General features: G+C 36.0%; 1 protein-coding gene across 1 annotated transcript in view; it reads left to right on the top strand.

The window, feature by feature from the left end:
- IGSF21 (immunoglobin superfamily member 21) overlaps positions 1-14,597 on the top strand; it is a gene marked incomplete at its 5' end in the record, with an annotated part of 1,235,684 nt that extends 1,221,087 nt beyond the window's left edge. Inside the window, one exon of the mRNA XM_044061896.1 lies at positions 14,360-14,597. Coding sequence (XP_043917831.1) covers positions 14,360-14,433 — 74 coding nt within the window. The remainder of the gene's footprint in view (positions 1-14,359) is intronic.
- Between the last annotated feature and the right edge of the window lie 1,094 nt (positions 14,598-15,691).

Raw genomic sequence — 15,691 nt, 5'->3', positions numbered from 1 at the left:
ATACACTACAATGATTTGTTATTTTAAGGAGAACTGTAGTGCTGATTTATAGAAATAGCATAATGATACATGACAATAATGGGAAGATGGCAAACAGAATTTTGTAAGGATCAGGAAACAGAAAGTTATTTAGAAAAGGATAGAGTCGCAACATTAAGGAAAACCAAGGGAAGAAAGCAAGGATAGTAGATGGAATACTGTGAGATAAAATGTGGTGTACTTTTCAGTAGGATCTCCTTTCATCAGGAATTAGGTGAGGAAGTAAGGGTCAGAAAAATATTTCTGTATGAATTGACAGAATAAATATCTATAACTGCAGAAAAAGACATCAAACTTCTAACCTCGAATGCCCCAACAAAATCTGATAGCCATTAAAAGATATTTATAACTAATCTTCTAAACTCTAATTTATCTCATTGCTCTTTCTAACTCATGAAAGATGGAACCAATCAAACAACAGATCACAGGCAAATAAAACATTAATTCATCTCCTGCAGCTCATTCTGAGCATCCCAAGGTTAAAAAATAGGGTAGGGGTCAGGGAAAGAGTGAAAGACAGTGATTGCAATAAGACCCTTAAGCACCAGTACTGTGACAGCTGCTGTGGAAGAAGGCAAAGGTCAAACCAGCATATCAAAAATAAACACTAATTGGGATCATTGTCCAGTTAGTCAAACAGTGCTCAGCATAGTAAGTCAGCAACAAACAGTTTATAAGACCCATCTACAACAGCATGAAACTTATAAATTCAAGTTTATTTAGGTGTTTTTATCAAAATACTATTACAGTGCTGTTACTTGTAAGAATCCCATACCAACAGCAAAAGCAACAAAACAATTAGTTCATAACATTACAAGCTAAACCAAAGAGGTATACATTTAAAATCTTTTTAAAACTAGCCAAAGATGAACATTCTTGAAAACAGTGATGTAGTGAACTCCATAGGTAAGGTGCTTGACATACCTCTCAACCTCTTAGCCCAAGAAATCTGGACGAAGCGTAAAATAATGGGGGAACAAAAGCCCAAAAATAGACAGATTTTAAATATTGCTCTTATAAACTTAGAAAGTTGCTAGAATAACAGGATTTGTGTTGGCATGCATTTTCTGAAAGATATGAAGTCTATAACTCAAAATGTATATCAGTACTTAGTGACTTCAATCCAAAGTGATTTGTCAGAAAACCACAAATTTTATGAGGAACAGACCAAAAAGACAAGGCAAAATCTGGACAGCCTGCAAAAATCTGGACAGTTGAAAGGTATGGTGCTTGATAGTTACATGATTTAAAACCTGAACTTTCAAGACTGACCCATAGAATCACTGGCAGCTTCTCAAATGGTCAGTATAGTATCTACCCAGGGCTGTATAATGAGCTCCTTCAGCTAGCAAACATCTGGGTCATGAATGTACAAAAACACTAACATTAGAATCTTGAAAATATTCATAATAATGGATATGAAGCAGGTGCAGGCTATGAGAATAGGCATAATATGATGGCCATGTGATGCACCAGTAAGCAGCCTAGCTGCAGAATTCTGCACCATTTCTAGGCAATCAAGTGCAGTATTAGTAAGTCTAAGGTACATAGTATTACATTAGTCCTGTCTGTAGAAAACATGAATCATGACCAACAACTGAGAGATCTACTTGTGGAATTAGATGCTTAATCCTGGAGATATTTCTAAGATGAAAATAAGATTACTTCACTACAGATTACCCCAGTTCCCAAAGTATCAGCCATCAGTCAGAGATAATACAGAGATTCCTCACTTTAATAACAAATTCAAGCTTGGCAATGGTCTAACAGAGGAATCCCTCAGAGCTGTATGAACAGCCAAGGATTAAGTCTTTGTGGTGTTCAATTTTTCTCAGTTTTAGTGAGCCCAAGTACATAATGCTTCAAGGTCCTCAGCCAAGGTGTGAATACAAGCCATATCTTATATGGCGAGGAAAAGTAAATCGGAGCATCATCGGTGTAGCATGCTAGTCCCCTTTCTTTTAGTAAATTTCTGAGATGAAGAATGTATGTGAATCCTGAGGTATCCCACAGTAAAGACTGTGTACACATGAAAAATTGAGTCCTGACCTTACTCTCTGTGTACATTTAGATAAGCAAGATACAAACCAGTCCAAAACTATAGCAGAAAAAACTCAGTAAGATTGTAACCATTCTATTAAGATGCCATGGTCCACTGTTTCAAATGCTGAAGAAAGATCCAGTATTAGAGCCACTGGCCACTTATCAGTAGATCATTAATAACTCTTGTAGGACCTTTCTCTGCACTATGGTAAGTATGGAAGCCTGAATAGAAAGGGTCAGTAATGTCATTAACCAAGATAGGTCTCTAGCAGCTTATAAAAAACTTTATGAATAACCCTTCCAAAAAAGGGAAGTTAGACATAGGGTAGTAACTGATTAAGTTCTTCAGATCAAGAGATGTTTCCTTGCGGATCAGATTCACCAGTGCCTCTTTTAAGGCTGAAGGAAATATTCCATCCCTTAAATTCAAAGTCAAATGTAAGGTGAGCCATATTAGAATTATCCATAACTTCGGGATATGTTACCAGCACCCATAACCTTGTAAAACAATCTTCCAGGGTACAGGTTGCTATGTGTTTTTTTATAAAGATTAGAAAATGAATATAGGAAATTATTCATTATATTTACTGTGATATTTACATGTTCATACAGTGTATATAGCCTGAATGTGATGGCCATTAACTTGTCTGACTCTCCACATTTATGTTTTATATGATACAGGTTTCACTCAGCGGAAAAGCAACCTAATTTTCCAAAGTGCTGATGCCTGTTAGTTAATTCTTATGTTAGGTATTAAGGAGTCTAATTAAAGTTTTTTTGTATTTTTTTTTTCTTCTTGAAATATTTTCCTCCATTGTCTACCCACCATCAGACCTTCTCTTGGTCTATCAGCCTAGTTGTTCCATTCACAAAGTGAGTAAACCAAGAGGGGTTGTCAATGAGGCAGCTATTAGGGGTAGCTTGAAGCTTTTCTGTTTTTCTCTCCCGTCCTAACTACATATGTACCCAGCAAGACAGTGAAAAAAGGGGTGCAATGGGAATCCCCTTACTTCCACAAGGTGTGTTATCTCCAAGCAGTGTTCCTCCAGCTGGTATGAGTAGTGGCCTCTCAAGTCTGTACATGTGAGATCACATTGCCTTATGTGTCCTACAAGTGCATGCAAATCTCACCCCTACCCTAGGAAATGCAAGTGGGCCATGGCGTTTTACCCCCACCACCGACCGACTACTGCAGTGCTAATGCTGCTGCTCAAGCCATGGTCACCTAGACTGCAAGTGCTCTACACACACACACACACACACACACACACACACACACACACACACACACACACACACACACACACACACACACACACACACACACACACACACACACACACACTCCACCCCACCCCACCCCTGGGTATGTTATGAGCCAATTGTTTTTGTGTATGATTCATACTTTCAAGCATTCCTGTTGAATTCTTGTTAGGGGTCTAATTCGTCTTGCCTCATATGGAGCAAGGTAATGTGATACACAGGAGCCCTAAAAAGCCCCTTTCATGTGTCAGAGACATACTTCAGAACTAAAAAATGAAAAGACACAAAGTCCAATGATGCTTTCATATTTAAAGTTTGATGCCCTTATCTGTTCTTGAGTAAACACATGGTAAATCAAAATGGTGCTTCTGCATGAAGATTAAAATTTAAGCTGCTATAACTATATCAATCATGTTTTTATTAATCATGTAATAAGTGTGTCTTAAGTGTAACACAAAGTAGTTTTCTGTCTAAATGCATTGAAATGATTTAGATCAAAACCTCAAGATGTATTTTATCTGTGGACCAAAATCAGTTATGTATGAGAGAAATGAATTCAGGAAATTCATCTCAATGACAAAGTTCAAGAAGTGAATTAATAGAGCTCATTTCTAATTTCTTGAATGAACTTTTGGACCCATAATAAATGATTATGATCAAACAACTGATCAAAATTGTTTGTAATACTTAACAGTTTTAGCTGTCCCAATGTACTATCAGGAAAAAAAATGTAGCTGCACAAAGCTTTTAAAGCTGTTGTAGTGCATGATCTCTGTATGTTTGTGCAAGGTTCAGTTATTTATAATGCAGTAAGGTTCGTACAGAAGAATGTCATTGTAACAAGTATGTTATTATGTATGAACTTCACTATAATAAGGCTATTTTTCGGTCTGTTTCAGAGTGTAGTCAGACACCTTAAAGTATTGCATAGTATTTTAGTACACAGATCTTTAAATACCTTCCAATTAGCAAGGAAGAATGGAAACATGAAAGACAATACAAGTAAGTGCCCTTTGTGAGATAGTGAAACCTCTGTGTAAACAGGCTAACAGTCTATAGTATAAACATCGTTAATTTAGGTTACATTAAATATAGGAAGACGAATATGAATTCACTTTAATAATTAAATTCCTCAACACTTTCCATAAGGTGTTCAAAATGGGTATAAAATTATTGCATTCCCCCAATATAATCCAGGCCTGCACTTCACAAATCTGTAGAAATTATGCATGGTATTACTTGCAACCCTACTTCAGATTTGATAATTATGCCCACATCCAGTAATAAAGCATTACTCAAATGCCTCAATTGTAGCAAGAAACTTTTGAATTATTTCCTTATATTTTGTTGAATAAGGCACATGCGATTGCTGCACGATTTCAATTTCAGCTTTATTTCAATGCTTATTTCTTAAGCACCTTTACAAAATGAAAGCAAATCACATAAATATGAGTAATAACATTAGAGAAAATATTTTAAAAAATGTAACTATTACATTAAGCAAATGAATGTGGTAGTGGTGCTGCGGTAGCGTTGTCGCCCCACAGTTAGACGTTGGCGTTGCCCTTCGATTCTCAGTTAGAGCGTCTTCTGTATGACGACATGCGTGAACGGGCATTCCTTCATTGAAGGTTGTACGTTAGACCCGACAAGCCAGCACGTAAAACACTACTGCCAATCATTAGGGACCGGAGTTTCGCTGTGGCGACCCCTAACCGGGAAAAGCCGAAAGACGCAAATGAGCAAAAAATACTGATGAAATAATATATACAAATAAATATTTGATGCGCAAAATTAATAAAAATTATTATGAATTATAAAAATGTAAAACAAAATCAGAATAAGACTGAAACTTGAGTCCTTAAAAACAGTGTCTCCAAAAAGACCAACTGAAAAGTTACAAAATGTTCAACAATTGTAGCAGAAGCAGTTTAAAGTCTAGTAAGCAAAATTCTTGGTTGATTAAAATGACTAGATGCTACCACTAAGGCATCTGACTCGATTTCTGATCAAGCAAGATCCACAGTAATCCCAAATTTAGTATATATGTTTTAGCATGAAACCGGGAAGCTGAATTCTGTATAATCCTAAAGTTTTGGCTTTACTTAATTACTTATTTTCACACTAGCATCATTTTTTTGAAGGAGGTATTTTTTATGTATGTATGCATGTATGTATATATGTATGTATGCATGCATGCATGTATGTATGTATGCATGTATGTATGTATGTATGCATGTATGTATGTGTGCATGTATGTATGTTGATTAAATGAGCTATCTAGGATTCATTTCCCTTTTAGGTGTAAATGATAGTTCAAAACAAAAGTGGAAATGGGTGAGTTTTCCATGGAGAAGGACTGTTGCAGCTTAATGCCTAAGTTTTGTTATGTATGCCCTGCTGTTTTGCCAATTCAGTCACTGAGAAGCCATCCTATAATGCAAGCCTGTATAAGCAAAATGAGGAAATTACTTTAGAACATGGGCATAGGTTCATGTGGTCAAAGTAAAGATATGATCCTCTACTGAAACTACATTGTCATGGGTTTCTGTATTTTACTAATCTATATCACCCTTTCCCTAGCTAAACGTATTTATCAATAACCTCCTTTCTTTAATTCTGTTTTCAGTGTTGGAATTCAAATTATTTTCAAAAGTAACTCAAGTCATTGCTCATAAATTTTTGGGTGTCACTTTGCCCCCACTGGCTCAGTCATAAGTCCCCTGACAGCTAATTGTCCCATTCATTCCCATTTACAAGAGTGAGGGTTAACTGGGATTAGTCATCATTCCGATAATCAAAAGAAGTAGTTCCTGATTTTTGGTGTGTGGCTCAAACACCCCTATGTGCACTTGGCACAGTGTGTTGGAGAAGAGGTGCAGTGGGCTGTCTGCCAGGGATATCCCCTCCCTTAGGCAAGCCCTCCCCATCCTAGGCTACACCTCTTCATTCCTCCCCCTTCCTTGCCTGGTTACCACATAAAATGAGCCGCGGACACCTGGCTCACAGTCTGGACCCCATCCCTCTGTGGCTCAGAACCAGTATCATTGCTCATAATTTAGGTAAGAAATCATAAGAAAAGGTGCTTTATACAAAATAATGTCAGTGGGGATTGTTTGCTTATATTACCAAAATATTTTTTTTTCTGAAAGCTAACTCGTGCACCTATGCCATGTATCCCCTAGATAACCCATAAAAATAGATCATTGCAAAATATGTGCTTTAACGTGTCACTCATATGCAAGCAGTAATGCAGAGAGCTTAGGGAAAAGGAAACAAAGATATTAGAGGCAGTTCAGACAACAGTTAAAGTGGGTGGAAAGGAAGTTATACAAGCATAGGCTACACAGACTGGCTTTCTGATCCTAGACACACACACACACACACACACACACACACACACACACACACACACACACACACACACACACACACACATACATGGAGCAACTATCAAAAAATGGTTTTAATCTTTGCTTATTGTTTTGGTTTTGTAATTCTATATTTCAAAATTCTGAACTCAAAAATGTAATACCACAGACACACACACATATGAATACATGTACACTTGCATGCACATGCACACACACAAACGCACACACTCTCAGACACATAAACAGGCACAGATAGACTGGAAATTCTTACTAAAATAATGTAGATTAAGTCAATGTGTGCTAACTTTACTGTGTCCAAAATAAAGGCATTTTTTTATTATTGTAAAGACTAAGGACATCACTGCCTTCTTTTACTTCTTGAATCAGCTCTTAGATTGCACTGTGCCTTCAAAATGACCAGCACCATCTTACTAATAATGTAACTTTACAAGTGTTTCTTTCTTCCAATCTGCTATCTTTTTCCCCATATAGAGATGCATGAATTGCAGCAGAGATACTGAAAACAATGAATTTACTGATTGTTGCAGGAATAAATAGACACTTTCACTGGGGACAGTAGTTTCTGAGTATTTGTATTTGATTAGGAACCTAATGGTAACTAATTTCCTAGAAATGGATTGCAGAAACAGCATTTTGTGAAAAGAAGTATTTTTTTTGTGACGTTATAATTGGCATACTGGACCATATTCACTGTGTTGCAGTAGTTATGACAAACAAAATTTACTGCATTCTATTTTGGTAAGGCAAGCTGTGTTTCCAGTTAAACTTATTAACTCAAACATCTCTTAGTATTTGTTGCCTAGGCAATTATTTCCAAAATCAGACCAAGTCTGATAATGTTACTTGCTTAAAGTCTAGCATTTTTTGTATGTGGGATCAGGATTAATCCAGAAGAAAGATAATCAAATTTGCATCACACTGCAAAAAGAGCAAAGGGATAAATACTAATCAGAATCCTGATTATTTCAAGTGTGTGTGAATGCATGTGTATGGGGTGGGAGTGGTAATTCAGCCTATAAACTACTGTACTATATTGCCTCCTAGGAGCTACTGTAGGGTATATGAAGCTGCAATTTTGGAGCAATATAGGAGGAGGATCCACGTCTGATCTGAGTTGAGAGGGCCACACCACTTTCTTATAAATCAGAAGGTCAGAGAGATAGGTAGACACAGGAGACCGAGAGCTCTCTAGCAGATAGAGGAAGTACTGTGGAGAGATACACTCAGGCAGGGGCCTGTGGGGCATGAGGCTGAGTGCTGGGGATATTGGCCTCTGGTTGAGTGAGGAAGTGTTGGAGAGGTACAAAGGCTGAGGCCTAGAGGGAGTAAAATGAAGTATCAAAGATTTTAACTCCAAAAGGAATACAGAATGTAAGACACTACTTTCATTTGAGAGACTGCATGAGTTGGCAGGCCGTAATTCACCAATTATTCTTAAGTTCTAGAATGGTCGAAATTGCTATTTCACTGAAATCTGCACTAAATTTGACAATTAATGTGTGGTGCTTTGCTGGTTTGTGGTTCATCTGAGTAGTGGTTTAAGTGGTGCATATGGTTTTGTGTGTGGTACGTAGTATGAAGTGTTGATGGAGGGGGTATGGAGGCTTTGTCCCCACCTATAATCAGGTTTTACGTGTATTTGTTTAGTGTTGGCAGTAATAATACAAATGGAGGTTTTATTTTAGATGGGATGGATAAAGACATTCTACTATGAAATTTCTTAAGTCAAGATGCTGAGGACCCAAAATGGTGGCCACAAATTACTTAGACATCAAAAGGGTGAAACTTCCTCCCTTGTACATCCCACTGTGAAAAGTTAGCCCGCCCCCCCCCAACCCATGTTCAAGCATGAAAAGAGATATCACCAACAACAAAGGAATCACCATCAGTATACATTTAGAAATCTCACTGGCAGAGGTTTGTGATCCATTCCTCTTCATTCCTCATTGTTTTTTAACCCTGTTAATTGACGTTTGTGCAACTAGATGGCATCTGCCTGCAGATTTACCAGATAAAATGTGTGCAGTTTTTTGGTGTTCTCTTTTATGCCTGGTGAAGTAATTATATGATACATCATGTACATTGTAAGCAGTAGCTGTATGCATTGGTGTAGACATCTCTATCTTTTCCACTTCTCTGCTGAGAAGTTAGCATCAGAGTTATTAGTATCATCATGGTGTTTATATATTTGCTTGTTAAGTGAAGTGTCCTTTGAGCAGTTGTGTCCCCAATGATGTGTACTAAATGTACTTTCATCTAATGTTGGCTGTGATGAAATACTTATTCACTGAAAGTGCTCAAAAACGCACACACACTCTCTCACACACACACACACACACACACACACACACACACACATATATATATATATATATATATATATATATATATATATATATATATATATATATATATGGGTCTAGGACTATTCACTGAAAGCACATTTCACTGAAAGTCAAATGAGTGTGCACAAATCACTGAAAGCACAATTCACTGAAAACACAATTCACTGAAAGTTATATATGGCCTTTTTCCCACTGGAGTGCGACCCTGGAGTTAGAATATATAGTAAGGGGGGTGTGGGGGGCACCACCCCCACATAGTTTGGATATATATTAAGTTTAGAAAAGAGTAATTTATTGAAATTGCAAGTATCCATGTGTATAGTTCAAAATATTTAAAATAGGTGGGGGGGTATGCCTGCCACACCACCCAATGTGGGGGTGGGCAGTGCCCTCCACACACCCCCTTACTATATATTCTAACTCCAGGGTCACACTACAGTGAGGAAAAGGCCATATATAACTTTCAGTGAAATGTGTTTCAGTGAATTGTGTTTTCAGTGAACTGAGCTTTCAGTGAATTGTGCACAGTCAAATGTGTTTCAGTGAAATGTGCTTTCAGTGATTAGTCCTAGACCCATATCTATATATATATATATATATATATATATATATATATATATATATATATATATATATATATATATATATATATATATATAAACACATACATTTATAGATGCTGCACAACAGACCCAGACAAGCTAGAGTTGTCACTGTATAATACTGTCAACTCCTGTAGCAGTCACCCATGGAATATGTGCAAATTACCCCTTAAGGACATACAGTGTGTCAGCTACAGTGATTCTGAATGCCCTTCATTTTTTACTTGTTATGGGCACATTTATGCCAATAAAGCCAAACCCTATTAAGCTGTAGGCACTCATGTTTTAACCTTTTTATTGAACCCATCAGTACAGCATAAGTGGATTGTTTGGCTATACTTTAGAAACACAGAACTTAAAATCAAGCTTGATGTTCATAATCATTAAGATGCCTGTGAAATGTCATCAATAACATCCAAACCGAAGGGTAAAAAATTCACACAGTAACTACTCAGTACCTTAAACCTCCTGTAGTGAAAACCCATGGGATATATACAAAGGAGCCCTTAAGAATGTACTATATATATATATATATATATATATATATATATATATATATATATATATATATATATATATATATATATATATATATATACACACACACACACACACACATATATATATATATATATAGAGAGAGAGAGAGAGAGAGATGGTCAAGTGGTCACTCTTTTGAAAGTTTGACCACATAGCCATCAAATAAGTAAATAAATTCAATAACTTAAACAATTTTCTGTATGCACACTTTAATGTGCAGATAGCAGAAAGCTTCCTGTGACCACTCAGCATTCTTGCTCTCTCTCTCTCTCTCTCTCTGAAAGAATAAAAATACCCAAAATCTGCATACTTGTGATTTAGGCAGGGGCTAGGCATAATAATGAGAGAATACTTGGTATGCCAGAGCACACAAAAGGCAATAACATAACAGCTAAGCTGAAAAACATACTGTAACTGGAAACGAAACCTATGATTTAACATGTTCATCGAATCACTCCTAGAATGCCAAATGCCACATATATTAGGAAGCTCATATTCAAATGTCTGAACTACAGTGAGAAAGAAAGTATCATGGTAAAAGCCAGAATGCAAGAGTCTGAGCTTAAAATAGGGGGAAAGTGAATCTAGTGCTGGACTACAGTTCGAACGAACTCTAATCAGCTTGTCAAATGATGTATATAATAGTGCAGTGTGTATGTTTGATAATGCATTGGGAAGGGCAAGTGTCCTGAAAGCTTGGCTTGTTTATTCGTATTAAATTTATACGATTTTAAAGAAAGTTAGTGCTTGAGATATGTTTTTTTTGTTTCGGTTTTATTCACTGTTGGGTGTTGTTCTGTTGATCTCATTAACTTGGCCCCAGCCTGTTGGAAAGTTGATTGCTGAAGAATCCCCTGAATGGCCTAAATAAAAAGTTAGTTTTAAAACACTATTATTTAGGGGATTGTTATGATGCACTAAGGAGCTTGTCTTATGGCACGAATGCCAGATCTTTATTATAAAGTATAGGACACAAATTCTAGGCTGGGAAAAGCACAAGTTCCCCTTATTCATGAATGTATAAATAATAAAGGTGTATGTTCTCCTTAAAACAGTCTCTTTATTCTGGCACTTCCTACATTTTCATAAATCCAAGCCTTTGAATACATTCTAGTAACTATTCTAGTAACTGGCCTCAGAATATTTATAGGATGAAACTCATCCTACAATACAAAGGAAAAAGCTAATTCTGCCCTCAAGATAAGGGGGCCAGAGGCTCCTGGATTTTATAAGGAATCATGATGCTGAGACCATGTGCTGATATCTGAGCATCTTTAATATTTCAGGACTAATGTGGTTCCCCATTTAAAGCATGATGATGAAGTAAGTATGGGGGAGTGGTACAAAATCCAAAGACAGTAAAAGTTGGGACCCAGTGGGGGTGGAAAAGATGAGTGGAAGTAAAAGTGTGGAAATGAGGCAGAGAGACAAAGGAAAGTACATACTGGAGATGAATCTTCTCCCCTTTCTGAATTAGTACCACAACCGCCTGCTACCTTGGCACAAGGACATGTCCACACACTGCCTTTTCTGAATTAATACCACCACAGCCTGCTACCATAGCACAAGGACATGTCCACATACTAACAGTATATTTAGTATGATTGATAAGGTTTTACTCAGCTTTTCCTTGACTCAGCTTAGGAAATCACTAGGTAGGAAGGCTTCCTGCTTCCTTGTCATTCATGCTTATTGTTATATAGGGAATGTCCCCTATTCTCTGTAATACATTGACATATTTATTTCCTGCACACATTTTTTCTGCAAGAACATTTACAATACCATGTGGCTCTCTTATAACTTCATTGTTTATTGCATGTTCTATTAATAAATCTTTCATTTTAGTTTTCTCATGCAGTTAAAAAAATACATTATTACAACATTCCATCTTTCAGTCTTGGAGACCAAGCTGACTTTACAGTTAAATCTCGAAGATTTCATGAGAAGAAAAGAAGTATCTGGAATTTTTCCATACCTTGTGTAATTTCTGAAAACAAAATGGTACTCCTTTTTCTGTTGTATATCTTGCATATATCATTAATTTTGTGATCCCATCAAATATTTTTTTAACCTACCCCCCCCCCACACACACACACACACAAATATGGATCCCTATCATATGACTGAATTTCAGAAACTCAAGCAGAAATACCGAAGAGACTGGATGACCGAGTTTCTGAAATCTCTAACACCAAAAAAAAAAAAAAACTACCTTGTTTTTACATTTTTGCAGGGGAGCAAGCCACCACCTGAAAATGATATATATCAACTCTGAGATCATGCTACAATGAGAAAAAGGGTAAAATTTCTGATCCTAACTGTACTGTGATCTCCATTCAAAACGTTGGTGTTTTCAAACACTTGGTCATCCGATTTCTTCCGGATTTCTGTTTGAGTTTCTGAAATGCAATCAACTGATAGGGACCCATACAAACATATATATATATATATATATATATATATATATATATATATATATATATATATATATATATACATACATACATATACACACACACACAATATAGCACTGGTATGTGTTTATTAATGCAGTCATTAATAATATGGAATTCATTGAAAGACTCTTGAGTAGACTTATTTCAGTCACTAAGGATAGCATCCTAGTCTATTTTTATCTGTATATCATTTATTGCATCAGTTTAGATTCCACTGGCAAAACTAGGAAATATGAGTAATTTTTATTTTACGTTTAAGTTAAAGATGATGAGATTCAAATTTTTGATAAATATAGAGGATACAATCATAAGTGGGAAGCAGAAAGGCCCTAGTTATGTTTATATGATAGCTATGATACTGTCATCCCAATGGGATTTTTTTGCTATTTGTTTCAAACTTATTAACATAGTAGTATATATGGGTATATTTATTTGATGTTGAGCTATTTACCCACTCAACATTGGGGCATCTTAAATCTTATAGAAGAATTTTATTTTCTTAGTTTATTACATCCTGAAGATGAGACAGCAAATCCTTATAGTCTGTGCTTGACACTGATGGTGTATGACAGAGTCTTATATATTCAATATCATTGCTATATTAATTATCGTGAGTAATTCATGATGCTGAGTTGATTTCTTGGCTTATAGCTTTTGGGTGCTCTTTTATAAAGTTTGAGACACCACTATGATACACATTTTAAATTTAACCTGTGTTACATTAATGGTATTGATATCAACACCATTCAATCTTTTACCTAATCTTGTTATTTTGGGGCTCCCAATATTTAGCAAAGTTATCTTCATTTCTGATGTTTTAACTTGTCATTTTTCATTTCCTTTTACCTTGGCATTTGAAGAGGTATATAAAAAAGACACAATGGAGATGGAAGATCTCCTGTTAAATACATGTGCCCCCTGGTAAAACAGGTGAAGTCCATAAAGGGAAAAATACTCTTGACTGGTTGCACATCTCTGTCCTAGCTTACATCTGAATTCCTTGTCTCTGATTTCTTATCATTAGCTACTGACTGAATGCAAATATTTCATAATGATATTTAGGTGCCAAAGCAGGGATGTGACTATCTCATTAATCAGATGCGTTTTTTTCTCATGTGATGCTAGATAAGCCACTATATCATGTTGCATATTAAGAAGGACATTCTTAGACTGTTTATATCAACACGAGCAATGACCATGTCATAGTTAGCTTTAATCCTGTTTAATAGCTGAGATGTTTCCAGTTTTGTCCCCACCACAGATCTGACACTGACCAAAACTCCTGTCCAGTAAGTTATTTGTCTCTTTTATGCATAGCCAACTTACCAATTACTGAGACATCACGGGATTCTGAGGTTACGACTTGTGCCTAATGGAAATGAAGGAATAATACAGAGAGGAAACAATGCTCAGAAACAGTCTTCATCATCTGTTTAAAAAACTTAAGGGGAGTTTCTCATTAAGCAGTTCTGTCTTCATGGCAAAATGATATTCACTAGATGCAAATACATGACGGTATAAACAGTATTGCCATTTTACTTTTTTTGTCTTGCTGTTTTTGGAATCTTAGCATATAGATTTGGGTCTTTAATGATGGCAATTGATGCAAATGCTTCTTCTGGTCCCTGTATAAAACTAATAACTCACTTTTGTTTCTTTTTTTTTTTTTTTTGTAGGTTCCGTATCCCACTGTGACAGGTTTGGACTAATTGTTGCAGTGATCATAACAGTTGTTACTGAACTGACGTGAAATGCTCACTAGAACTCATCTGAAAGAAAAAACATGCAACATTTACTCTGCCATACATTGATTTAACATTTTTTAAAACTTATTACAATCCTGTTATTTGGTCTTTTCCCTGTCTGTGTCTTGGCTTCCTTGGTCTGATAATAAAAAGAAAGTTGTCTGTTAAACCGTTTTTATTTCTTTGAAAACCCTAATTAGGTTAATGCATAAGCAAAGCTTGTTTAATTACTTCACAAACAAAATTGCTCTGTTCATGAATGTCTGTATTTATTTACTGCAGAACAGTAAGAAGGAAATATATACTAATTTGGGATTCTGGATTACAGTTTCAGTCTAGCCAAAATGAAGAAGGTTAAATCTAGTAGAAAGCAAGCAAGTGTAGATTACCAGGCTTTATAGAAACTGTGATTTTTCAGCCTGGGATTGTAAATAACATAGTTCTGAGTCCAGATATCTTAAAAGCATGTAAAATACTGTTTATCTGGATGTGTCTTGTTAGGTTATATGTAGTGTTACCCTTCCATAGTGGGGGAAGGGACTTGTCTCCTACACCTTCTAACAAATTACTCTTATGATGAATTGATGCAATTTAAGTTTAAAGATAGCACCCTGTCTGTTAAAATGTCCAAACTGGGATTACATTATCTACAGTTCTTGGCAGCAAATAATAGTATATATATTCAATTTTAGATGAACTACTAAAGAAAAGGGAAACGTATTTTGCTTGAGAGAAAACTCAGCAAGCCAAATATTATTTCAGGAAATATACAAAAAATGTAGTTAGATTTTCACACTTAGTATGAAATTACCCAATGTTATAAAAGCAAAAAGAACAGACTAGCATTGCTGTTAGAATGTTTATGATGGCAAATTTGTGATGCATCTTTGAGGTCTATATGTCATATCATTTCTTTAGCCTCAACCAAGAGGTGTCAAGGAATGTGTGGAATGTAAAATGAAAACGGAAGTCAGCTGTGCAAAAGTAACAATGAAGGTAAGAACTGAGATCACTTCTGAAGACTGAGATCACAAAATGTCAGAGACAGATAAAGAATGTGTCCCCACAACCCAAATGGTGTTCTGTCAACAGAAATGGCTACAGAAGGAAATATAGTTTTAAGCATATTGTTTTTTAGCTGCAAACATTATGGCAACAAATAAGCATCTATGTCAACAACATTATAAAAGAAAGCATTATCCAAAATGTGGCTTAGAAAAAAAGAAAGTCAAACAGAAACACTTAAATCTGCATACACGAACA

Source organism: Protopterus annectens, chromosome 2.part0, assembly GCF_019279795.1.
Source record: "Protopterus annectens isolate FY-2018-M chromosome 2.part0, PAN1.0, whole genome shotgun sequence".
NCBI classification, from domain to species: Eukaryota; Metazoa; Chordata; order Ceratodontiformes; family Protopteridae; genus Protopterus; species Protopterus annectens.
This window is presented reverse-complemented; position numbering and strand designations above follow the sequence as displayed.